The sequence below is a fragment of the Hylobates moloch genome, unplaced genomic scaffold, assembly GCF_009828535.3.
Source record: "Hylobates moloch isolate HMO894 unplaced genomic scaffold, HMol_V3 SCAFFOLD_3, whole genome shotgun sequence".
NCBI classification, from domain to species: Eukaryota; Metazoa; Chordata; class Mammalia; order Primates; family Hylobatidae; genus Hylobates; species Hylobates moloch.
The window spans coordinates 5,389,289-5,413,614 of NW_026652278.1; the positions used below are offsets into that span (position 1 = coordinate 5,389,289).

General features: G+C 45.8%; 1 protein-coding gene across 5 annotated transcripts in view; it reads left to right on the forward strand.

Moving 5' to 3' along the window:
- MKI67 (marker of proliferation Ki-67) overlaps positions 1-24,279 on the forward strand; it is a 38,455-nt gene extending 14,176 nt beyond the window's left edge. The window contains exons 11-17 of one of the 5 annotated variants that reach the window (XR_009212668.1): positions 18-189; positions 1,303-1,458; positions 2,404-9,245; positions 10,131-10,574; positions 12,554-16,348; positions 17,372-17,493; positions 24,096-24,279. Coding sequence is in view for 1 of the 5 variants with exons in the window: in XM_058435892.1 (XP_058291875.1) it covers positions 18-189; positions 1,303-1,458; positions 2,404-9,245; positions 10,131-10,574; positions 12,554-12,619 (7,680 nt within the window). In the remaining 4 variants the exon portion in view is untranslated. Of the gene's footprint in view, positions 1-17; positions 190-1,302; positions 1,459-2,403; positions 9,246-10,130; positions 10,575-12,553; positions 16,398-17,371; positions 17,502-24,095 lie in introns of those variants that run through there. The other 4 variants (XR_009212671.1, XR_009212670.1, XR_009212669.1 and 1 more) reach the window with 4 other exon arrangements.
- Positions 24,280-24,326: the final 47 nt, after the last annotated feature.

The following is a 24,326-nucleotide window of genomic DNA, read 5'->3' on the forward strand; positions in this document are numbered from 1 at the left end:
CTTCCTGTTTTCTACAGAAGCCTGTGGGCGAAGTTCACAGTCAATTTAGTACAGGCCACGCAAACTCTCCTTGTACCATAATAATAGGGAAAGCTCATACTGAAAAAGTTCATATGCCTGCTCGACCTTACAGAATGCTCAACAACTTCGTTTCCAACCAAAAAATGGACTTTAAGGAAGATCTTTCAGGTAAAAACATAGCCTTAGATCTTATAAATCTTTTGACTACTTTTTTTTACGGTGTTAATGTTTGTTTTGCTAACTTTGTTTATCTGCTGTGAAAGAGATTATAAAATAAATGATTCAATCACCCTTCTGGGGTCTTAGTGTTCAGGGAAGATAAACCTGGTTTGGCTTGCAAGGACAAGTCTCTGCTAATTTTTGGGATCACATGTCCTGCGTGAAATAGGTGTGGAAATGTCAAATGCATGTCTTTACCCTGGAGAGCAGCGTATACATAGAAATCTGGAAGGTGCTTTACGGTGAAGCGAGTTAACTTGTTATCTGCAGCTACACTAATAGTTTATCCCAGGTGTGGACCAGTTGTTTTTGAGCAATATTTTGCTTCTTCAGGATTTACTTTCTACGTAGCTTAACTTTCTTGAAAGAAAGCCCTATGAGAAGATTCCCGTAAACAATTGATTGTTGAAGAAATGTTTCCACTCACTTCCCACTCTCCGTAAATTGTGGCCTGACTTGCGTAATTTAAAGTGGGGATGGCCAGCGCAGTGGCTTATGCCTGTAATCCCAACACTTTGGGAGGCTCAGGCCTCCTATCATTCCAAACGGAATGATAATGATATTAGATTTTCAAAAATATAGATTATTACTTGACAGTACTAAAAATGGGCAGCTCTTTGTCATTTTCTAAAATGTGGATACATGTTATTTGTACTTAAAATCTAGAACTGAGCACCCAAGACTTTGAGAAGCATGAAGGCATTTGGCCTCTAGATCCTAGCAGGGAGGCCTGTGGGTCTCAGGAGTCCATCACCAGCCTCCGTGCTGCAGAGCTCACGTGTGGGGTCTAGTTAGGAGGACCACAGAGGTCAGCTAACTTCATTTCTTTCCTTTCCAAGAAAAGCAAAGCAAAGAGCATAACATATCTTCTCTTTGCTCTCTTTTTTACAAAATGAGTACATTATTAATGGAATCACCCTTTTTATGAGGCCTGCGTACCATGAATTCAAGGGAGGAATCTACTGTTATTTCCCACCATTTGCATGTTACATGTGAGGGCTGGGATGGTTGTTTGCATGTTAGCAATGTGTCAATCACTTTTCAAATATTTTCATTTAACAGGAATAGCTGAAATGTTCAAGACCCCAGTGAAGGAGCAACCACAGTTGACAAGCACATGTCACGTCGCTATTTCAAATTCAGAGAATTTGCTTGGAAAACAGTTTCAAGGAACTAATTCAGGAGAAGAACCTCTGCTCCCCACCTCAGAGAGTTTTGGTTGGTTTCCTCGTTTCCTACCACTGTGATGTTTTGGGATAGGAACATACAGTATTATTTTTTTACAAGCAGGATGGTATTACTTCTCTAAAACAAATGTTCCTGGCACAAAATACCATTTCCATCTTCTCTGTTCTAATTGAAAGGGAGATTTCAATCAGCAGTTGAATTAACATTGGCATTCATTGACTTACATAGAAAGAAAGACTCCATTAATGTGTGTAAATGACCTGTGTACACTTTTGGCTTCTTTATTATAAGTAACCAGGGTGACATAGCAAAAAAATACAATGGTGTCTCACCATATTTACATATAAATTACTCAAATTCAAAATTACTGCCAATTACAAAACAGAAAGATAAGAGTTTGTATACTGTGCAATTATTCCTGCTAAACTTATAGGTGGGAGCAGGCCCAGGGTAAGTGTGAGATGGGAGATGAGAATCTATCTAATCTCTCATTTGGCACTGGTCACTGTGTTCCTGTCACAGAGGGTACAACTTGCTACCCTGAAGATGTTTGCGGTAGGTAAATATTTCCTGTGTAATATGGACCCTAACCACTTAAGGATAATCCATGTTATTTTATTGGTGATTTAAGGCAAGAAACAGCTGTTTGTTTCTAATGTTTGCAGGAAAAAATGCCTATATTTACATCAATGACACAGGGCATGGCAACCTTTGGAGGATCCTTCTTAAGCAATATTTTTACCTCTATAATCATTTCAGCATCTAACTTTGCTTAATGGTGACCCCACTATAGCACCAAATAACATTATTCTTAATTGCGCATGGCTCTTATAAGACAGATTTATAGACACATAGGTAGCCTCATGTCGTTAAGTGAATATGAAGCTAAATATTTACTATATTTTATGAGGCTATAATACTTGATTGACATGAGACACTAATAGAATGTATTTATTGTGTATGTTTTTATTTCAGGAGGAAATGCGTTCTTCAGTGCACAGAATGCAGCAAAACAGCCATCTGATAAATGCTCTGCAAGCCCTCCCTTACGACGGCAGTGTATTAGAGAAAATGGAAACCTAGCAAAAACGCCCAGGAACACCGACAAAATGACTTCCGTGGAGACAAAAACTTCAGATACTGAGACAGAGCCTTCAAAACCAGTATCCACTGCAAACAAGTCAAGAAGGTCTACAGAGTTCAGAAATATACAGAAGCTACCTGTGGAAAGCAAGAGTGAAGAAACAAATACAGACATTGTTGAGCGCATCCTAAAAAGATGTCAGAAGGCAACACTGCTACAACAAAGGAGAGAAGGAGAGATGGAGGAAATAGAAAGACCTTTTGAGACATATAAGGAAAATATTGAATTAAAAGAAAATGATGAAAAGATGAAAGCAATGAAGAGATCAAGAAGAACTTGGGGGCAGGAATGTGAACCAATGTCTGACCTGACAGACTTCAAGAGCTTGCCTGATACAGAACTCATGAAAGACACGGCACGTGGCCAGGATCTCCTCCAAACCCAAGATCATGCCACGGCACCAAAGAGTGAGAAGGGCAAAATCACTAAAATGCCCTGCCAGTCATCACAACCAGAACCAATAAACACCCCAACACACATAAAACAACGGCCGAAGGCATCCCTGGGGAGAGCGGGTGTGAAAGAAGAGCTTCTAGCAGTCGGCAAGCTCACACAGGTGTCGGGGGAAACCACGCACACGCACAGAGAGCCAGCAGGAGATGGCAAGAGCATCAGAATGTTTAAGGAGTCTCCAAAGCAGATCCTGGACCCAGCAGCCCATGTAACTGGAATGAAGAAGTGGCCAAGAACGCCTAAGGAAGAGGCCCAATCACTAGAAGACCTGGCTGGCTTCAAAGAGCTCTTCCAGACACCAGGTCCCGCTGAGGAATCAATGACTGATGAGAAAACTACCAAAATAGTCTGCAAATCACCACCAGAATCAGTGGACACCCCAACAAGCACAAAGCAACGGCCTAAGAGAAGTCTTAGGAAAGCAAACATAGAGGAAGAATGCTTAGCACTCAGGAAACTAACACCATCAGCAGGGAAAGCCATGCACACGCCCAAACCAGCAGGAGGTGATGAGAAAGACATTAAAGCATTTATGGGAACTCCAGTGCAGAAACTGGACCTGGCAGGAACTTTACCTGGCAGCAAAAGACAGCTACAAACTCCTAAGGAAAAGGCCCAGGCTCTAGAAGACCTGGCTGGCTTTAAAGAGCTCTTTCAGACTGCTGGTCACACCAAGGAATTAGTGGCTGCCGGTAAAACCACTAAAATACCCTGCAAATCTCCACAGCCAGACCCAGTGGACACCCCAAGAAGCACAAGGCAACTACCCAAGAGAAGTATCGGGAAAGCAGATGTAGAGGGAGAACTCTTAGCATTCAGGAAACTAACGCCATCAGCAGGCAAAGCCATGCACACGCCTAAACCATCAGTAGGTGAAGAGAAAGACATTAACACATTTGTGGGAACTCCAGTGCAGAAACTGGACCTGACAGAGAACTTAACCAGCAGCAAGAGACGGCCACAAACTCCTAAGGAAAAGGCCCAGGCTCTAGAAGACCTGAGTGGCTTTAAAAAGCTCTTCCAGACCCCTGGTCATACTGAGGAAGCAGTGGCTGCTGGCAAGACTACTAAAATGCCCTGCAAATCTTCTCCACCAGAATCAGCAGACACCCCAACAAGCACAAGAAGGCAGCCCAAGACACCTTTGGGGAAAAGGGATGTACAGAAAGAGCTCTCAGCCCTGAAGAAGCTCACACAGACATCAGGGGAAACCACACACACAGATAAAGTACCAGGAGGTGAGGATAAAAGCATCAACGTGTTTAGGGAAACTGCAAAGCAGAAACTGGACCCAGCAGCAAGTGTAACTGGCAGCAAGAGGCAGCCAAAAACTAAGGAAAAGGCCGAACCCCTAGAAGACCTGGCCGGCTTGAAAGAGCTCTTCCAGACACCAGTATGCACTGACAAGCCCACGACTCATGAGAAAACTACCAAAATAGCCTGCAGATCACAACCAGACCCAGTGGACACACCAACAAGCTCCAAGCCACAGTCCAAGAGAAGTCTCAGGAAAGTGGACGTAGAAGAAGAATTCTTAGCACCCAGGAAACGAACACCATCAGCAGGCAAAGCCATGGACACACCCAAACCAGCAGTAAGTGGTGAGCAAAACATCTACGCATTTATGGGAACTCCAGTGCAGAAACTGGACCTGCCAGAGAACTTAACTGGCAGCAAGAGATGGCTACAAACTCCTAAGGAAAAGGCCCAGGCTCTAGAAGACCAGGCTGGCTTTAAAGAGCTCTTCCAGACACCAGGTCACACTGAGGAATCAATGACTAACGATAAAACTGCCAAAGTAGCCTGCAAATCTTCACAACCAGACCCAGACAAAAACCCAGCAAGCTCCAGGCGACAGCTCAAGACATCCCTGGGGAAAGTGGGCGTGAAAGAAGAGCTCCCAGCAGTTGGCAAGCTCACACAGACGTCAGGGGAGACTACACACACACACACACAGCCAACAGGAGATGGTAAGAGCATGAAAGCATTTATGGAGTCTCCAAAGCAGATCTCAGACTCAGCAGCAAGTCTAACTGGCAGCAAGAGGCAGCCAAGAACTCCTAAGGGAAAGTCTGAAGTCCCTGAAGACCTGGCCGGCTTCAACGAGCTCTTCCAGACCCCAAGTCACACTAAGGAATCAATGACTAATGAAAAAACTACCAAAATATCCTACAGAGCTTCACAGCCAGACCCAGTGGACACCCCAACAAGCTCCAAGCCACAGCCCAAGAGAAGTCTCAGGAAAGCAGACATTGAAGAAGAATTTTTAGCATTTAGGAAACGAACGCCATCAGCAGGCAAAGCCATGCACACACCCAAACCAGCAGTAGGTGAAGAGAAAGACATCAACACATTTATGGGAACTCCAGTGCAGAAACTGGACCTGCCAGGAAATTTACCTGGCAGCAAGAGACGGCTACAAACTCCTAAGGAAAAGGCCCAGGCTCTAGAAGACCTGACTGGCTTCAGAGAGCTTTTCCAGACACCATGCACTGATAAAGCCACGACTGATGAGGAAACTACCAAAATACTCTGCAAATCTCCACAATTGGACCCAGTGGACACCCCAACAAGCACAAAGCAACGGCCCAAGAGAAGCCTCAAGAAAGCAGACATAGAGGAAGAATTTTTAGCATTCAGGAAACTAACATCATCAGCAGGCAAAGCCATGCACACGCCTAAAGCAGCAGTAGGTGAAGAGAAAGACATCAACACATTTGTGGGGACTCCAGAGCAGAAACTGGACCTGCCAGGAAATTTACCTGGCAGCAAGAGACGGCCACAAACTCCTAAAGAAAAGGCCAAGGCTCTAGAAGACCTGGCTGGCTTCAAAGAGCTCTTCCAGACACCAGGTCACACTGAGGAATCAATGACTGATGACAAAATCACAGAAGTATCCTGCAAATCTCCACAGCCAGACCCAGTCAAAACCCCAACAAGCTCCAAGCGACAACTCAAGATATCCTTGGGGAAAGTAGGTGTGAAAGAAGAGGTCCTACCAGTCGGCAAGCTCACACAGATGTCAGGGAAGACCATACAGACACACAGAGAGACAGCAGGAGATGGAAAGAGCATCAGAGCGTTTAAGGAATCTGCAAAGCAGATGCTGGACCCAGCAAACTATGGAACTGGGACGAAGAGGTGGCCAAGAACACCTAAGGAAGAGGCCCAATCACTAGAAGACCTGGCCGGCTTCAAAGAGCTCTTCCAGACACCAAGTCACACTGAGGAATCAACAACTGATGACAAAACTACCAAAATAGCCTGCAAATCCCCACCACCAGAATCAATGGACACTCCAACAAGCACAAGGAGGCGGCCCAAAATGCCTTTGGGGAAAAGGGATATAGTGGAAGAGCTCTCAGCCCCGAAGAAGCTCACACAGACCACACACACAGACAAAGTACCAGGAGGTGAGGATAAAAGCATCAATGTGTTTAGGGAAACTGCAGAACAGAAACTGGACCCAGCAGCAAGTGTAACTGGTAGCAAGAGGCAGCCAAGAACTCCTAAGGGAAAAGCCCAACCTCTAGAAGACCTGGCCGGCTTAAAAGAGCTCTTCCAGACACCAATATGCACTGACAAGCCCACAACTGATGAGAAAACTACCAAAATAGCCTGCAGATCTCCAAACCCAGACCCAGTGGATACCCCAACAATCTTCAAGCCACAGTCCAAGAGAAGTCTCAGGAAAGCAGACGTAGAGGAAGAATTCTTAGCACTCAGGAAACGAACACCATCAGTAGGGAAAGCCATGGACACACCAAAACCAGCAGGAGGTGATGAGAAAGACATGAAAGCATTTATGGGAACTCCAGTGCAGAAATTGGACCTGCCAGGAAATTTACCTGGCAGCAAAAGACGGCCACAAACTCCTAAGGAAAAGGCCCATCCTCTAGAAGACCTGACTGGCTTCAGAGAGCTCTTCCAGACACCAGGCACTGACAAGCCCACGACTGATGAGAAAACTACCAAAATAGCCTGCAAATCTCCACAACCAGACCCAGTGGACACCCCAGCAAGCACAAAGCAACGGCCTAAGAGAAGCCTCAGGAAAGCAGACGTAGAGGAAGAATTTTTGGCACTCAGGAAACGAACACCATCAGCAGGCAAAGCCATGCACACGCCTAAAGCAGCAGTAAGTGATGAGAAAAATACCAACACATTTGTGGAAACTCCAGTGCAGAAACTGGACCTGCTAGGAAATTTACCTGGCAGCAAGAGACAGCCACAGACTCCTAAGGAAAAGGCTGAGGCTCTAGAGGACCTGGCTGGCTTCAAAGAACTCTTCCAGACACCAGGTCACACTGAGGAATCGATGACTGATGACAAAATCACAGAAGTATCCTGTAAATCTCCACAGCCAGAGTCATTCAGAACCTCAAGAAGCGCCAAGCAAAGGCTCAAGATATCCCTGGTGAAAGTGGACATGGAAGAAGAGCCCCCAGCAGTCAGCAAGCTCACACGGACGTCAGGGGAGGCTACGCAAACACACGCACAGCCAGTGGGAGATAGTAAGAGCATCAAAGCATTTAAGGAGTCTCCAAAGCAGATCCTGGGCCCAGCAGCAAGTGTAAATGGTAGCAGGAGGCAGCTGAGAACTCGTAAGGAAAAGGCCCGTGCTCTAGAAGACCTGGTTGACTTCAAAGAGCTCTTCCCAGCACAAAGTCACAGTGAAGAGTCAATGACTATTGACAAAAACACAAAAATTCCCTGCAAATCTCCCCCACCAGAACTAACAGACACTGCCACGAGCACAAAGAGATACCCCAAGACACGTCTCAGGAAAGAAGTGAAAGAGGAGCTCTCAGCAGTTGAGAGGCTCACACAAACATCAGGGCAAAGCACACACACACACAAAGAACTAGCAAGTGGTGATGAAGGCATCAAAGTATTTAAGCAACGTGCGAAGAAGAAACCGAACCCAGTAGGAGAGGAACCGAGCAGGAGAAGGCCAAGGGCATCTAAGGAAAAGGCCCAACCCCTGGAAGACCTGGCCGGCTTCAAAGAGCTCTCTGAAACATCAGGTCACACTCAGGAATCACTGCCTGCTGGCAAAGCCACTAAAATACCCTGCAAATCTCCCCCACTAGAAGTAGTAGACACCACAGCAAGCACAAAGAGGCATCTCAGGACACGTGTGCAGAAGGTACAAGTAAAAGAAGAGCCTTCAGCAGTCAAGTTCACACAAACATCAGGGGAAACCACGGATGCAGACAAAGAACCAGTAGGTGAAGATAAAGGCATCAAAGCATTGAAGGAATCTGCAAAACAGACACCGGCCCCAGCAGCAAGTGTAACTGGCAGCAGGAGACGGCCAAGAGCACCCAGGGAAAATGCCCAAGCCATAGAAGACCTAGCTGGCTTCAAAGACCCAGCACCAGGTCACACTGACGAATCAATGACTGATGACAAAACCACTAAAATACCCTGCAAATCATCACCAGAACTAGAAGACACCGCAACAAGCTCAAAGAGACGGCCCAGGACACGTGCCCAGAAAGTAGAAGTGAAGGAGGAGCTGTTAGCGGTCGTCAAGCTCACACAAACATCAGGGGAAACCACGCACACCGACAAAGAGCCAGTAGGTGAGGGCAAAGGCATGAAAGCATTTAAGCAACCTACAAAGCGGAAGCTGGACGCAGAAGATGGAATTGGCAGCAGGAGACGGCCAAGAGCACCTAAGGAAAAGGCCCAACTGCTAGAAGATCTGGCCAGCTTCCAAGAGCTCTCTCAAATACCAGGCCACCCTGAGGAACTGGCAAATGGTGCTGCTGATAGCTTTACAAGCGCTCCAAAGCAAACACCCGACAGTGGAAAACCTCTAAAAATATCCAGAAGAGTTCTTCGGGCCCCTAAAGTAGAACCCGTGGGAGACATGGTAAGCACCAGAGACCCTGTAAAATCACAAAGCAAAAGCAACATTTCCCTGCCCCCACTGCCCTTCAAGAGGGGAGGTGGCAAAGATGGAAGCGTCATGGGAACCAAGAGGCTGCGCCGCATGCCAGCACCAGAGGAAATCGTGGAGGAGCTGCCGGCCAGCAAGAAGCAGAGGGTCGCTCCCAGGGCAAGAGGCAAATCACCCAAACCCGTGGTCATCACGAAGAGAAGTTTGAGGACTTCTGCAAAAAGAATTGAACCTGCGGAAGAGCTGAACAGCAACGACATGAAAACCAACAAAGCGGAACACAAATTACAAGACTCGGTCCCTGAAAATAAGGTGAGAGGGAGTATTACAGCATCACTCAATATCATCTTGGATAGTTGTCAATTTCTGTGTTATGCTTTGCATGTAACCTGACGTTATAAGTGGTTATCCTTTCCCCAAAGGGTTTCCTTTAACACTGAATAACTGCAGGCCATGGTAAAGAATCTTCTTGGAACCTATAGAGGGAATAGACTAATTTGGGAAAAGAACTAGTCAAACATGATTAATGCAAACTTAGAAGAGTTTCTCAAGAGCCAAATGAGTAATGTTCATCTTCAAATGTTTAAAAAATGGATCAGAGGATAGGTGGGTGGTTCAGTTCTGTGTTCTGGATACTGAACACCTGGTCACCAAGACCAGGACTGGGTTAAAAATACTATCTATGTCACTATTTTAACTATCAGAACAATATCAATAAGGAATGTGTATACTTGAGAAGGGGAATCTGTCCGGACTGTTAGATAAGAGAGGCTCCTACTGCATCCAGAGAAGTTTGGGGGAACTCCAGAAATGGCAATTTCCTATTCTGCCTTAGCAGTGATGGTTAAAGGAATAGGAATTCATTTACTCCCTGTAAGTGAATGAATAACGGAGCTTCTTTCTATAATGTGAACTACAAATTAGATTTGATATTTATCTTATTAGGCATTGTTATTGAAATTTATCCTGAATTCCTTATTTATAATTTGTCAGCAGAGACAGTCATTTCTCCATAGGAACAAAGTACCAAGGCATTACCTTGACTATCTTAGATGACAAGTCTCTTAGACAATTCATCAGTGTGTGATTTTCAAATGATTTCTCCTTTTAGTTTACTGTTGGTTGTGCTCCCTGTTGAATTTTGAAGTTTGTTTTACTAATTATTGGAATTTTGTGGATGTCTTCTCATTTCTTTAGGGAATATCCCTGCGCTCCAGATGCCAAAATAAGACTGATGTGGAACAGCAAATAACTGAAGTCTTTGTATTAGCAGAAAGAATAGAAATAAACAGAAATGAAAAGAAGCCCATGAAGACCTCCCCAGAGATGGACATTCAGAATCCAGATGATGGAGCCCGGAAACCCATGCCTAGAGACAAAGTCAGTGAGAACAAAAGGTGCTTGAGGTCTGTTAGACAGAATGAGAGCTCCCAGCCTAAGGTGGCAGAGGAGAGCGGAGGGCAGAAGAGCGCGAGAGTTCTCATGCAGAATCAGGAAGGGAAAGGAGAAGCAGGAAATTCAGACTCCAGGTGTTTGAGATCAAGAAAGACGAAAAGCCAGTCTGCAGCAAGCACTTTGGAGAGCGAATCTGCGCAGAGAGTAATGCGGAGTGTCAAGAGGTGTGCAGAAAATCCAAAGAAGGTAAGCCATTTACTGTTTTTAAAAGACACAGAATGTTTTGATGTATTTTTTGCCCAAGGTTGCAAAGGCAAACAAAAAGCATTATCTTCAACAGCACCCTGCCAGCTCCCAGTTACATTAATGGAAGGAGCATTATGCTAAGACATACATTTTGTCATTTTAGTTATATTTTGTTGTGTCTGCTTTGGGCATTTCACTTCAAATAGCAAATTCACATTATGAAGACTTTCTTCAGAAAGAAAAGGAATTTGTCTAGTGGCTAATTTCTGACTGCTTATGATGTACCTCATGATACAATTGTAGGTAGATGTCTTCAGCCTTTCTGTAGTTCAAAATCACCTATTGCAACAGGAAAGTTCTTTTCCCCAAAAAAACTATTGAAACAGAAAAATTTCCAAGGAATTCTTTGGAAAGGTAGAAGGAACAGAGGTTGGGGTGTCCCTGAGACACATGCTCACTATGTGAGAGTTCCTGATCAGTGGAGGGTGCGTCTGCCCTCCAACCCTCCTCCAGCCAGAGACTATCTAAGCTAATGAAATTTAAGTGCCACTGAAATCACATCAAGTTTAGCCACTCATAATTACAAGCATGTGGACAAATCCTTAAGAATGATTAGATTCCATTAGTGTTCTTCTGGGGAATACTTGGTTTAGCTAAAATAAAAATAGGTTGAATTGCTCCCTTTTTGTGAGTGGTATAAATTTAATTCTTAGCACACACAAAATTTGGACCTAAGACTACCATATTCTGAGTTCAGCAAATGAAACTCACGTAGCAATAACCTCTTCAGATACAGAATTCTGGCAAGTACAGCTGTCCAGACAGACCCTCTTCGGCACAAACTAGGAAACTTCAACTGCCAAGAAGAGGAAAGATTCCCAGGTGTCCCCAGTACCTGCTGCATAGCCAGGCAGCCAGTGGAGGGGCAGGGCTTGTGTGTCTGGATGGTGGGCAGGAAGTCCTAGTGGGGAGATGCCCATAGACTGTTCCAGAGAGGGAAGAGGAGAGGCTCAAGAAGGATGCTGATGCCCACACAGGTGTCCTAAGTCAGAGACTGTACTTCTGGGGCAGGCTGGAAGCAGAAGACACCCGACAGTGCCAGACAAGGTCCTAGAAACCACAGGCACACCAGGGACGCAACAGCTGATGTGGGTCATCACATTCACCCGTTGAGTCTTACAGTAAAATGCAGGCTCCAGGCGCTTACCGAATTCACAGTCTGGAAGGTGCTGCTTCATCAGAATGAAACCAAAGAAGGGGGAAAGCGAATCTTTTAACTAGGATGATTCCTAAACACAGAGCAACCAGGCCCAAGGCTGAGCCAGGCCCGGTGTGTTCTGCTGGGGGCGTTCAGCCTCTTCTCACACACAAGCACCCAGGAGACGCCCAACAGACACATGCTCCTTTATTGCTGATCTCTTCGGTGGGTGTCGGTAGTCCTAGAAAATGCATATATAAGATAGATTTTTTCCAGTGAGAAGCTTGTAGCCATGCTTTTCACCATGGTCCCTCCCCCTTAGCCAAGGGGTGAGAACTACTGCAAGAGTGAAGGGCAAGGCAGGTCCCCTGCATGCAAGTTGGGCATGGTTCTGCCTACGGGGGTTCCTTGGTTTAGGAGACCCAAAAGACTTAATCCTGGTTGGATTCACTTTTTCTGAGTGACATATTTTAGTTTGTGAAAATGTGTGCATTGATGAAGAAATTTTATTATGTATTAGCTTAAAAATGCATTAGGAACTTCTGTATGAAAAGATCACATTATTTAAGTGTAAAAAACTGCATAATAAAAGCAGTTCAAGTCAAGAAAAACAACGTTAATGGAATATATTTTAAAACTTATTTCCAACCTCAAAATTAATTTTCTACAACTAAGGACCTGCATAATACCTAGTAAGCCTTCGGGGTTTTGCAGAGGAGGTCGATTATAAAAATGGGTGTTTAAATTACTTAAGAGTTCTATTTTTTTTCTTCCCACACAGGCTGAGGACAATGTGTGCGTCAAGAAAATAAGAACCAGAAGTCATAGGGACAGTGAAGATATTTAACAGAAAAATCGAAAAGTTAGTTTTGTGATAAGTTCTAGTGCAGTTTTTGTCATAAATTACAAGTGAATTCTGTAAGTAAGGCTGTCAGTCTGCTTAAGGGAAGAAAACTTTGGATTTGCTGGGTCTGAATCGGCTTCATAAACTCCACTGGGAGCACTGCTGGGCTCCTGGACTGAGAACAATTGAACACCGCGGGCTTCGTGAAGGATTTTGGGCCAAGGTTTGCCCTCAGCTTTGTAGAATGAAGCCTTGAGGTCTGTCACCACCCACAGCCACCCTACAGCAGCCTTAACTGTGACCCTTGCCACACTGTGTCATTGTTTAAATGTTTGCCTATGTCCTCCAGGGCATGATGGCAGGAACAACTATCTTCATCTGTCCCAACACTGAGCAGGCACTCGGTAAACACGAATGAATGGGTGAGCGCACAGATGAACGGAGCTTACAAGATCTGTCTTTCCGATGGCTGGGGGGCATTTGGTCCCCACATTAGGCTATTGGACATCTGCACAGGACAGTCCTATTTTTGATGTCCTTTGCTTTCTGAAAATAAAGTTGTGCTTTGGAGAATGACTTGTGAGCACATCTTTAGGGACCAAGAGTGACTTTCTGTAAGGAGTGACTCATGGCTTGCCTTTGTCTCTTGGGAATACTTTTCTAACCAGGGTTGCTCTCACCTGAGACATTCTCCACCCGCGGAATCTCAGGGTCCCAGGCCGCGGCGCATCATGACCTCCAACTGGCTCCTGATCTCCAGCTTTCCTGTCATTGGAAGCTTCAGAAGTTTACTGGCTCTGCTCCCGCCTGTTTTCTTTCTGACTCTTATCTGGCAGCCCGATGCCACCCAGTACAGGAAGTGACACCAGTACTCTGAAAAGCATCATCATCCTTGGAGAGACTGAACACTCAGCGCCTTCAGCCACGATTTCAGGATCACTTCCTTGTGAGCTGCTGCCTCCGAAATCTCCTTTGAAGTCCAGACATCTTTCTCCAGCTTCAGAACTGTAGACATAACTTGTTCATCTTCATTTACTTTCCACTTTGCCCCCTGTCCTCTCCGTGTTCCCCAAATCAGAGAATAGCCCACCATCCCCCAGGTCACCTGTCTGGATTCCTCCCCTTTTACCCACCTTGCCAGGTGCAGGTGAGGATGGTGCACCAGACAGGGTAGCTGTCCCCCAAAATGTGCCCTGTGCAGGCAGTGCCCCGTATCCACGCTTATTTCCCCAGTGTCTGGCGGGGAGCCAGGTGACATCATAAATACTTGCTAAATGAATGCAGAAATCAGTGGTACTGACTTGTACTATATTGGCTGCCATGATCGTGTTCTAACAGCGTCATCCATGATCGTAAGGGAGAATGACATTCTGCTTGAGGGAGGGAATAGAAGGGGGCAGGGAGGGGACATCTGAGGGCTTCACGGTGCTACAAAGGGTACAGGCATTGCACCAGGGCAGAACGGGGGAGGGTGTTCAAGGAAGAGTGGCTCTTAGCAGATGCACTTTGGAAGGTGTGAGGCATAAACGCTTCCTTCTAGGTAGGCCAACCTCAAAACTTTTAGTAGGAATGTTGCTATGATCAAGTTCTAACACTTTAGACTTGGTAGTAATTATGAACCTCACAGAAAACTTTCATCCAGCCATATGCCTGTGGAGTGGAATATTCTGTTTAGTAGAAAAATCCTTTGGAGTTCAGTTCTAACCAGAAATCTTGCTGAAGTATGTCAGCACCTTTTCTCACCCTGGTAAATACAGTATTTCAAGAGCATGCTAAGGGTGGTTTTCATTTTACGGAGCTGTTGATGGATTAAAAATGTTCATTCAAGGGCTACCCCCGTGTTTAATAGATGAACAACACTTCTACACAACCCTCCTTGGTATGGGGGGAGGGGGGATCTGACAAATACTGCCCGTTCCCCTAGGCTGACTGGATTTGAGAACAAATACCCACCCGTTTCCACCATGGTATGGTAACTTCTCTGAGCTTCAGTTTCCAAGTGAATTTCCATGTGATAGGACATTCCCATTAGAGAGAAGCTGTTTTAACTTTTTCGCCTCCCAGGGCCTGTGCGATCTGGTCCCCCAGCCTCTCCTGGGCTTTCTTACTCTAACTCTACCTACCATCTCCTGCCTCCCTTAGGCAGGCACCTCCAACCACCACACACCCCCTGCTGTTTTCCCTGCCTGGAACTTTCCCTCTTGCTCCACCAAGATCATTTCATCCAGTCCTGAGCTCAGCTTAAGGGAGGCTTCTTGCCTGTGGGCTCCCTCACCCCCATGCCTGTCCTCCAGGCTGGGGCAGGTTCTTAGTTTGCCTGGAATTGTTCTGTGCCTCTTTGTAGCACGTAGCATTGTGGAAACTAAGCCACTAATTGAGTTTCTGGCTCCCCTCCTGGGGTTCTAAGTTTTGTTCATTCATGAGAGCCGACTGTATTTCCTGGTTACTGTATCCCAGTGGCCAGCCACAGGAGATGTCCAACAAAGTGTGTGATGAAATGGTCTTAAAACCCATGGTATTTTTATTATAGGGAGAGTGGGGAAAGAAACAGTGTGGGTGGGGCAGACAGGCCAGTGTAAGAGAGATCGGTTTGTTACGTTCCATTTTCATTTCTACAAGGACTTGGCTGGATGGTCATTTTCTCTCTTGGCCAATAAGTCCTTGCAGCCGTGCCTGCTTTGTTGCAACAGAGGTGCTGAGTTGAGGGTTGGGGATTTGACCCAGGGCAGCCCCAAGTCAGCAGATGAAAATACGCGCCCTGACTTTCCCCTGGCAACCCTGATTTGACATGGATCCTGGGAGTGAATTTGCTGGCAAGTTCCAGGGGCAGGAGCCTGCGGTAGGTCAGTTCTGAGCAAGAGGCCTTTCTGTCGGAGTGAGAGAAAAGTGTGCAGGTGGGTGCATCTACCATCTGGAGAGGCTGAGGAGGAATGGAGGGAGCGCCGTGCTCAGTGGTCAGTCTGGTCAGAGAAGAGAGTTCAGGCTCCAGTCGACATCCTGGGCTGTCATCGAGGGTCAACATGGCAAATGGCGACTCCATAAAGTAAACTAGCTACTTAACTAAATGATTTAGTGTGGCTGGGATCCTACCGTTTGCTGGGTTTCCTGGAAAAGTTCTCTAGATAAGCTGTAGGAATCTGGCACTGTAGTTACAGCTGGAGAAACTGATTTCAGTGCTGTGCAGATGCTCCCAGACCCCCAAGGCATCTCCAGGACACAGTCACCAAACCCCCATCCTGGTATTCCTGGCATCGAGTGCCATGCAGGCACACAGCACTCCACAATTTGGAAATGTGGATTTCATTACTGTTGCTTTTCATGAGGGAACCAGTAATACCCACGATGTGTCGGCAGGAAACCCCTCCTGCAGTGTGCACAATGATTTCAGGAAGGAAGTTTGATCCGTTTGTTGTGTGTTGCCCTGCAAGGGCCCCAGTTAGCTTCCTGCTCATCAGCCCCATCTCAGGCAAGTCCCACATCTGTGATGTCAAGCCCCGAGCCGGGTAATTGGACTTGGATACCTGCTTGACTCATCTTTCCAGTGGGGTTCCTAAGGAGCATCCCCAGCCCAACCTCCCAGGGGGAGCTCTCAACGCGACCTGAAGAACAAACAGAGACTGTGTTGACAGTACAGTCCCAGGCCTCCGTGACTGGACAGGCTCCCTGCGTGATACACCTGTGTATGTCACTACAGAAATACAGCTGGTGCAGGCCTGTCCACCTCTCTCACAGGTCAGTGTTCTAAAATCCATCCTGGCCCTTGTTGTCTGTGTGCTTGGGGTTAGGACAGGTGCTGCTCCTTTATCATTTGCAAAATTTACGTGATGTCTGGTATGTGTTCCACACCCTTGCAGAGTAAATTCCTAGATAGACTTCAGACTTTGGAGTCAAATGCGTAGGTGCAAATTCCGGCTTGTCTAATTTGCTGCTGTGTGGACTTGGACAGTCTTTTAACTTTGCTACAGTTTCCCATCTGTAAAATGACGCTGTTCAGTACCTGAGCACATAGCATTGTTGAGAAGATTAAATGAGACGATATGTGTAAAACACTTAGCATTTTACCCAGAGCTTGGTAAGCATCAATACATGCTAATTATCATCATCATCAGAAGATGAATATATTTATTAGATGCCTAAAACTCCAAGATATTTCCCTTGGCTCGTAAATTCTTTATCACTAGGGACTTCTGTATGGAGGTGAAGGAAGAATCTGGAACAAAGCAGGCCTGAATAACCAGGGGCAGTGGCACACACCTGTAATCCCAGCACATTGGGAGGCCAAGGCCGGAGGATCACTTGAGGCCAGGAGTTCAAGATCAGCCTGGGCAACATAGCGATACCCCATCTCTACCAAAAAAAAGAAAAAATTAGCGGGCACTGTGGCACATACATGTAGTCCCAGCTCCTTGGGAGGCTGATATGGGAGGATTGCTTGAGCTCAGGAGTTCAAGGCTGCAGTGAGCTATGATTGTATCACTGCACTCCAGCTTGGTCAACAGGGTAAGACCCTGTCTCAAAAAACAAAAATAAAAATCCTGAATAATATGTCTGTGTCTTCATCGAGCCCACATATTGAAAACTAGCCAGACCACCAACAATGCAAAGAAACGTTATTTAACTAAGAGTCCAGTAACCACGTTTCAGGGTTATCCAAACTGAATATGGCCTCTGCAGGAGAAAAGAATATGTGTGATATGGCAGCTGCAATTTGATACCATATTAACAGTGTCTTTTTTTTTTTTTTTTTTGAGACAGTCTCACTCTGTCGCACAGGTTGGAGTTTGGAGTATAGTGGCACAATCTTGGCTCACTGCAACCTCTGCCTTCAAGGTTCAAGAGATTCTCCTGCCTCAGCCTCTGAGGAGCTGGGATTACAGGTATGCACCACACACATCTGGCTAATATTTGTAATTTTTTTAGGAGAGACAGGGTTTTACCATGTTGGCCAGGCTGGTCTCGAACTCCCGACCTCTGAGGAGCTGAGATTACAGGCATGCACCACACACACCTGGCTAATATTTGTAATTTTTTTTAGGAGAGACAGGGTTTCACCATGTTGGCCAGGCTGGTCTCAAACTCCCAACCTCTGGTGATCCACCTTGGCCTCCCAAAGTGCTGGGATTACAGGCGTGAGCCACCATGTCCGGTCAACAGTGTCTTTAAATGACATCAGATCGCAGAACTTTGCTGAGCTTGGCCCAGACACAGGTCTGGCTAAAACAGGTGGTGCTGGGACCAGACATGGCCAGGACATAGGGAAGCACATCCTTGGATAGGAAAGGTTCTGTGGATTTTAATCCAGGTCAGCAATTAGCAAACTTTTTCCGTCAAGGACCAGGCAGTAAATATGGCTTTGTGGGCCATACTGTCTGTTATGCTGACTCACTTCTGCTGTTAAAGCACAGAAGTGGCTGTAAGCAACACACAAGCAAACAGCCGTGTCCAAAAAATGGCTTATAAAAACAGGCTGTGGGGCTGGGCACGGTGGCTCACACCTGTAATCCCAGCACTTTGGAAGGCTGAGGCGGGTGGATCACTTGAGGCCAGGAGTTCAAGACCAGCCTGGCCAACATGGCAAAACCCAATTTCTACTAAAAAAACAAAAATTATCCAGGCATGGTGGCAGGCCCCTGAAATCCCAGCTACTCAGAAGACTGAGGCAGGAGAATTGCTTGAACCTGGGAGGCGGAGGGTGCAGTCAGCCGAGATCACCCCACTGTACTCCAGCCTGGGTGACAGAGTGAGATTCCGTCTTAAAACAAAACAAACAAAAAACAAAACAAAACAACAACAACAACAACAAAAACCAGGCTGTGAGCCCATTTGGGCTGAGGACCTTAGTTTACAAATCCCTGATCTAGAGAAATGAGTGATTTAACATATGTGCCTCCTAGGACATATCACACTGAAATTAGCAGCCCCTTGCAATATAACGGGTCACGAGCAGAGGGTGCGTTTCACCTCGGGCTTTGGGGTCTCCCCGGGCCCTGGAACCCCCGTCCCCTCCCAGCCCCAGGACATTGGAAGCTGAGAGGCCTGGCTTCCAATCCCAGCCCTGCCCCTTGCTCGCTGCATGACTTGGGCCCATTGCTTGGCCTTTCTGAGCCTCAGTTTCCCTAGCTGGGAGAATGAAGATGGCAATTTCTTGCCTCGTAGGGTTGTGAGGACAAAAGAAGAAAACTCGGGTGGATCGTGTAGCCTGGCCCCCATTCTCAGAAGGTCTCCACGCGGTGCCGTCTTCCTCTTACCCCAGCGTGGCCTCAGCCTTTGAGAGGCCTAGAACTCTGGGAAAGGAGCAGTCAGGACTGGACACGACTCCAGGCTTTTCTTGTTTCTTATGTGGGGTCTGGAAAAGGAGAAGCGCAATTATATCCAAGGTCCCTCTTGGGCAGGGCTCTCAGATCCAAGCCAGGCTGATATGAGCAAGGGGAAGCGGGTCAGGCCAGGCAGCACTGTCAGTTTTGATGTTGGGAGAGAGGAGGGGCGTGATTGTGTATCAGCAAATTCCTAAATTTCCACCCTGGCTCAAGAGATGCAGCTTGTGCTGAAGTGAGTCACTTATTCCTCGGCCCCTCATTTGCCTGCTTTCTTCCATGACCCTAGAGCCAAAAACAACGATAGGAGCAACTTAGGGGAAAAGTTGCCTATATTTATATATAAGCATATGTATTTTTATATAAATATGATAACTATAGATATAATCTAATATATTATGTTTAATATAAATTAAATATATTTAATACAATGTATATAACTTAATATATATTTTCTATGCATAACTAAAATATATAAATATATTAAATATTCACTAGGTTTTCATCATTGGCAACCTAAGTTCTGTATAAATATATAAATATTATATATGAATATTTATACATAAATATGTATATAAAATGTTATAAATATATACATACATGTTTATGTAAAAATAATATATACATACAATATATTATATGTTTATATAGATTTAGGTTGGCAATGATAAAAACTTAGTGAAGAATATTTAGTGTAATAAAAACTAGTCTCGTGGTATCTCTTTGTGTTTCAGAATCTAGCTGACTATTTGGCCCTGGGCCCGCCCTCTGTTACTCCGAGAAAGCATTGCTTTGGAAGTAACACAACACTAGGTGGCCCCTGAGCCTCCCTGAGCACAGTCCGATACCCCTCTCAGAAGCACCTCTGCCCCCTCCTCTGTACAGCCCACTTCGCTCACCCGCCTCTTCCTTTGGATTCCAGTTTGGTCAGGGAACCAATGGGCCATGTGTGTGCACCGTCTGTGCCTGCCTTCACCCACACGAGCCTGGTGGAAGATGAGAGCCATGCGGAAGACCGCTGAGCTACCCCGGCCCCCCAGCCCAGGCTAGTTGGGTTTACCCAGCTACCAGCCAATCCCCAGACGTGAACGTGAATAAGCCTAGCCAGCATCACAGAGCTGCCTCGTCAATGTCTAGCTGACCCCAGATGCCACCTAAACAATTTGGGTTTCTCACGGCAGTTCTCTTCCCAACGTCTGTTCCCCTGGGTTCCTAAGAACTCAGGGATGTGCCCACCAATCAAAGCAAGAGGGAAACAGGCCTTGGATTTTAAGGCATTGCACTGCTATGTCTTGAAAAGGGATATGGTTTAAAATCAGTCATTTAGGCCAGGCACAGTGGCTCACACCTGTAATCCCAGCACTTTGGGAGGCCGAGGCAGGTAGATCATGAGGTCAAGAGATAGACCATCCTGGCCAACATGGTGAAACCCCGTCTCTACTAAAAATACGAAAATTAGCCGGGCGTGGTGGCTGGTGCCTGTAGTCCCAGCTACTCAGGAGGCTGAGGCAGGAGAATTGCTTGAACCCGTGAGGCGGAAGTTGCAGTGAGCCGAGATCGTGCCACTGCACTCCAGCCTGGCGACTGAGCGAGACTTCATCTCAATAAATAAATAAATAAATAAACAAATAAGTAAATAATTAAAAATCAGTCACTTAAAGACATATTCTAAGATGAGACCCTCTTGCTCTATAAAACTGAAGGTCGTATCCACCAGGAAAAGTGGATCTGACCTCAGCCCAGCCCTGTGACGCCACATTCCATTGGGGCAGAGGAACAGCACCTGGCAAGAGAGGTCCTCCCAGAATTCTAAAGAGGCAGGATGGTCCTAGTATTCAACCTTGGGCCACACAGATCTGCACGTCTTTCATCCCAGAGAGGAGAACCCAAAGTATGTCTCTCGGTTCATGATTCTGAGGATGAGGGAATTATGGAAGGCACCAAGTCCATTGATAAAGCACACCACCCCCACCCTGTCCCGGTTAATGATGGTGGGTGGTGGCTTGAGCATCAAAGTGGCCCATGATTTCTTGGTTTTGCTATCTGGTTATGCCATCTGGCTTTCTTGGTTTTTGTCCATTCATTTCCCTGGAGTCCTGGCCATGCTTTGCTTCTTACTAACCTTATGCAGAAGCCAAGGCAAGCGAGGACGAGACATACTTGGAGTATTCCCACTGGAGTAACTTCTGCAACTAGAAGCTTTAGAGATGTGACTGACATACAGAGCCAAAGAAATGCAAGGTGCAGGGCAAATGAGGGTCTTGGGAATTGCTGGAGATAATAGTGTTCTGTGCTTGTGGCAAGAGCAGTGAAGTGGTGAGACCAGTTTCTGAATGTAAACTTTTTATGACAATGGATGCGAAGATGCCCAAAGTGGGCCCCTGTTGCCTATCACTGAGGTTTTGAGGCCGCTTTTTAGGTAGTAATGCTAGACGATACAGACCCTCCCTAACCAGGCTTGCAGTGGATTGCATGCCTGTTTCATTTTGAGTGCCCAGGTTTCTGGTGGATTCTATTTGCCAGTCAGTGTTGGTTTCCAATGTGAAGCATCTTTGCTATAAATAGACTCTACTGAGAGCTGTGTGATTTGAAGAAACAATACATCATACCTGTAATTACATTATTTTACTTGAAATATTAGTAAACACAACATGAACTGTGTCTATTTGAATCAATGTGGTACTCTTGTACATTCAAAACCTGAGTCTTAATACATAAAGTTAATTTCATTTATAAAATGCTCAAAAACAGGCAAAAATAAACTGCTGTTGTTTAGAGATGCAAATATAGGTGGTAAAACTATTAAAAATCAAGGCTCTGTTTATAATTACAAAATGCAAGATATTGGCTATCAAGAGAATAGAAAGGTAGAGGATGTGTATTCCCCATGGGCAGTGCTGACCTCCTTGGGGGCAGGGAGTGGGTGTCCTCCGACATATTGATGTGTCCTCAGAGCGTCCCCAGTGCTGAGCCTTTTCCTTAACAGGTGGATGGGTACGTGGCACTTTTGTACTGATTCGTTTTGAATGCATACTGGCTACATGTGTAAGCTTTCCTAGGACAAGTGACCACAGCACTGAGAGGGTATTACTGACCTTCTCAAGCAAGAACCACACGAAAGAGACTGCTGACAGTGGGGTGGGACTGGGTTCCCTTTAACTGGAGCAATCACCTGCAGCCCTTTTTCTTGCACTACAAACCTCCATGGCTCCATCACACCAAGCGATCATGCTCTGTCTCCAGAGTATCAGCTCACTTGGTGTCTGGAGAGGAGGAGGATCAACATGATTCTCATGCTGAATAAAGTTATATTAAACTAGGAATTCTGCATCTTTGGAGTTGTATTAAACCCACCTGCACATTTTAATCAATTACGTGGTGATTTTCTCTTTTTTTTTTTTTTTTTTTTTGGAAACAGGGTCTCACTCTGCCGGTCAGGCTGGAGTGCAGTGGTGTGATCTCCACTCACTGCAACCTCTGCCTCCCAGGTTCAAGCAATTCTCATGCCTCAGTCTCCAGAGTAGCTGGGATTAGCAGCGCTTGCAACCATGCCCGTTTAATTTTTGTATTTTTAGTAGAGACAAGGTTTTGCCATGTTTCCCAGTCTGGTCTCGAACTCCTGACCTGCCCAGCTCGGCCTCCCAAAGTTCTGGGTTTACAGGCGTAAGAAACCATGCCTGGCCTTCTCAAGTATTTTTAATGTGCCACACTGTTGTTCAATAACAGCTCAAAGAAGGGCAAGGTATGCAGAGTGGCTGAATTTAGAAGGGCCACCGCGGCATAGGGGTGTCCTGGGTTGGAATTCTCTCTCTTCTACCACCTCCAACCTAACTTTGGTCTAGTTTCATATCCTCCGGAAGCCTCTGTTTCTCAGCTCTTGAGGGGCTGTTGTGCAGATAATACCCATATAAAGGGCCCAGCACATAGGTGCTCATGGAATGAGAACTATTTGTGTATATGGCTCACTCTATAGGCCTAAAATACATATTTTGAAAATAAGAAAAGAGAAACGAAGTGAATATGTTGATTGTTACTATCATAGTTGTTCTGGGCTAATTGTTATAATATGCTCATTATGCTTTCATCTTCACAGTGATTACTGAAAAACCACTGGGATTTTCCATGCTCATTCAGATATTCTCTCTCATCACAAGCATTAGTGCTCACCACACAAGGGCCCCAAAGAACCGGTGTTGTGTTTGTTGGCCTCTGTTCTGAATGGCATCCGTTTGCAGCTTTGAGGGAGGTTTTGCTCAGGAAAGGGTTATCAGTGCGGGCAGGATGCCCTAGACAACCTTGGACAGGATTCAGTGGTTGGGAAAGGAGCGGCAGCCCCATACCTCAGCCACATGCTGGCCGCTCAGTGACACAAACCTCCAGGTGCACGGTCATTCGCAGACACTCCCGCAGGTGGCAATGCAGGCACCATCAGGATGACATCACTTTCATCCATGGGGCTTTTCAGTTTATTTGGAAACAAAATTGCTGGCTCATAATATTACCACGGACAGAGTGGGGGTGTGTTACTTTCAGAAGGAGGGCACTGTCATGTAACCTCAGCATCCAGAGCAGAGCCAAATGTGAAGCTCACACCTCAGTCCAGCCTCTGCTGGGGCCGCTGAGTGCTTATAGCAACGGCTGCTGGTCCATATGCAAGAGGGTAACAGGTCTTGGTTTCTAAGGCACAGACGGGCTCCTTTAGCCTAGAATTCTGGAGGGGAACCTGATCCTGTGAAGTGTTTCTTGAAACTTTGTCTGATTCCTGGAAGAAGCCCAGAGTCTTATTGGAGATGAGACTAGTATGTTGCCACTACGTGCTGGGTGACATGGTGCTGCTTCCTGGCAAGTACATTAAACAGGCGTCAGAGACACTCTGATAAAGGAACAGAAGGGGCATAGTTAGAATAGGAAAAACAAAGGGTTAGTACCCATGTTTTCAAAGGAGTGACAATAAACAAACAAAATAATAATAATAATAAAAGATTGACAATAAACCAACGAGGAAAACTCAATTGGTGCAACGAGGAAAATGGATGAAACTATGACTGATGCTTCACTGATGAAACACAAATAACCCATGTGTGAAAACGTGCTCAACCCGATAGAACTCTGGGACACGCAAATTAACGTAAAGTCTGATTTTTTTTTTTTTTTTTGCCTCTCAGGTGTGCAACGTCCCGGGTGAGTGACTTCTAGGGAGACAGCGCCATCATGCCCTATTGGTGAGTTGGTGCCTGGGAAGGTCCTTTGGAGGTGACAATTTGGTGGTTTCTACTTAAATTTAAAATGTGCCCTTTGACCTACAAACTTCACTTCTAGGGAATTCTCCCATAGAACTAGTTTGCACGTTAGCAAACATACACACATGCAGGAGTATTCATTATACAGTTGAATTA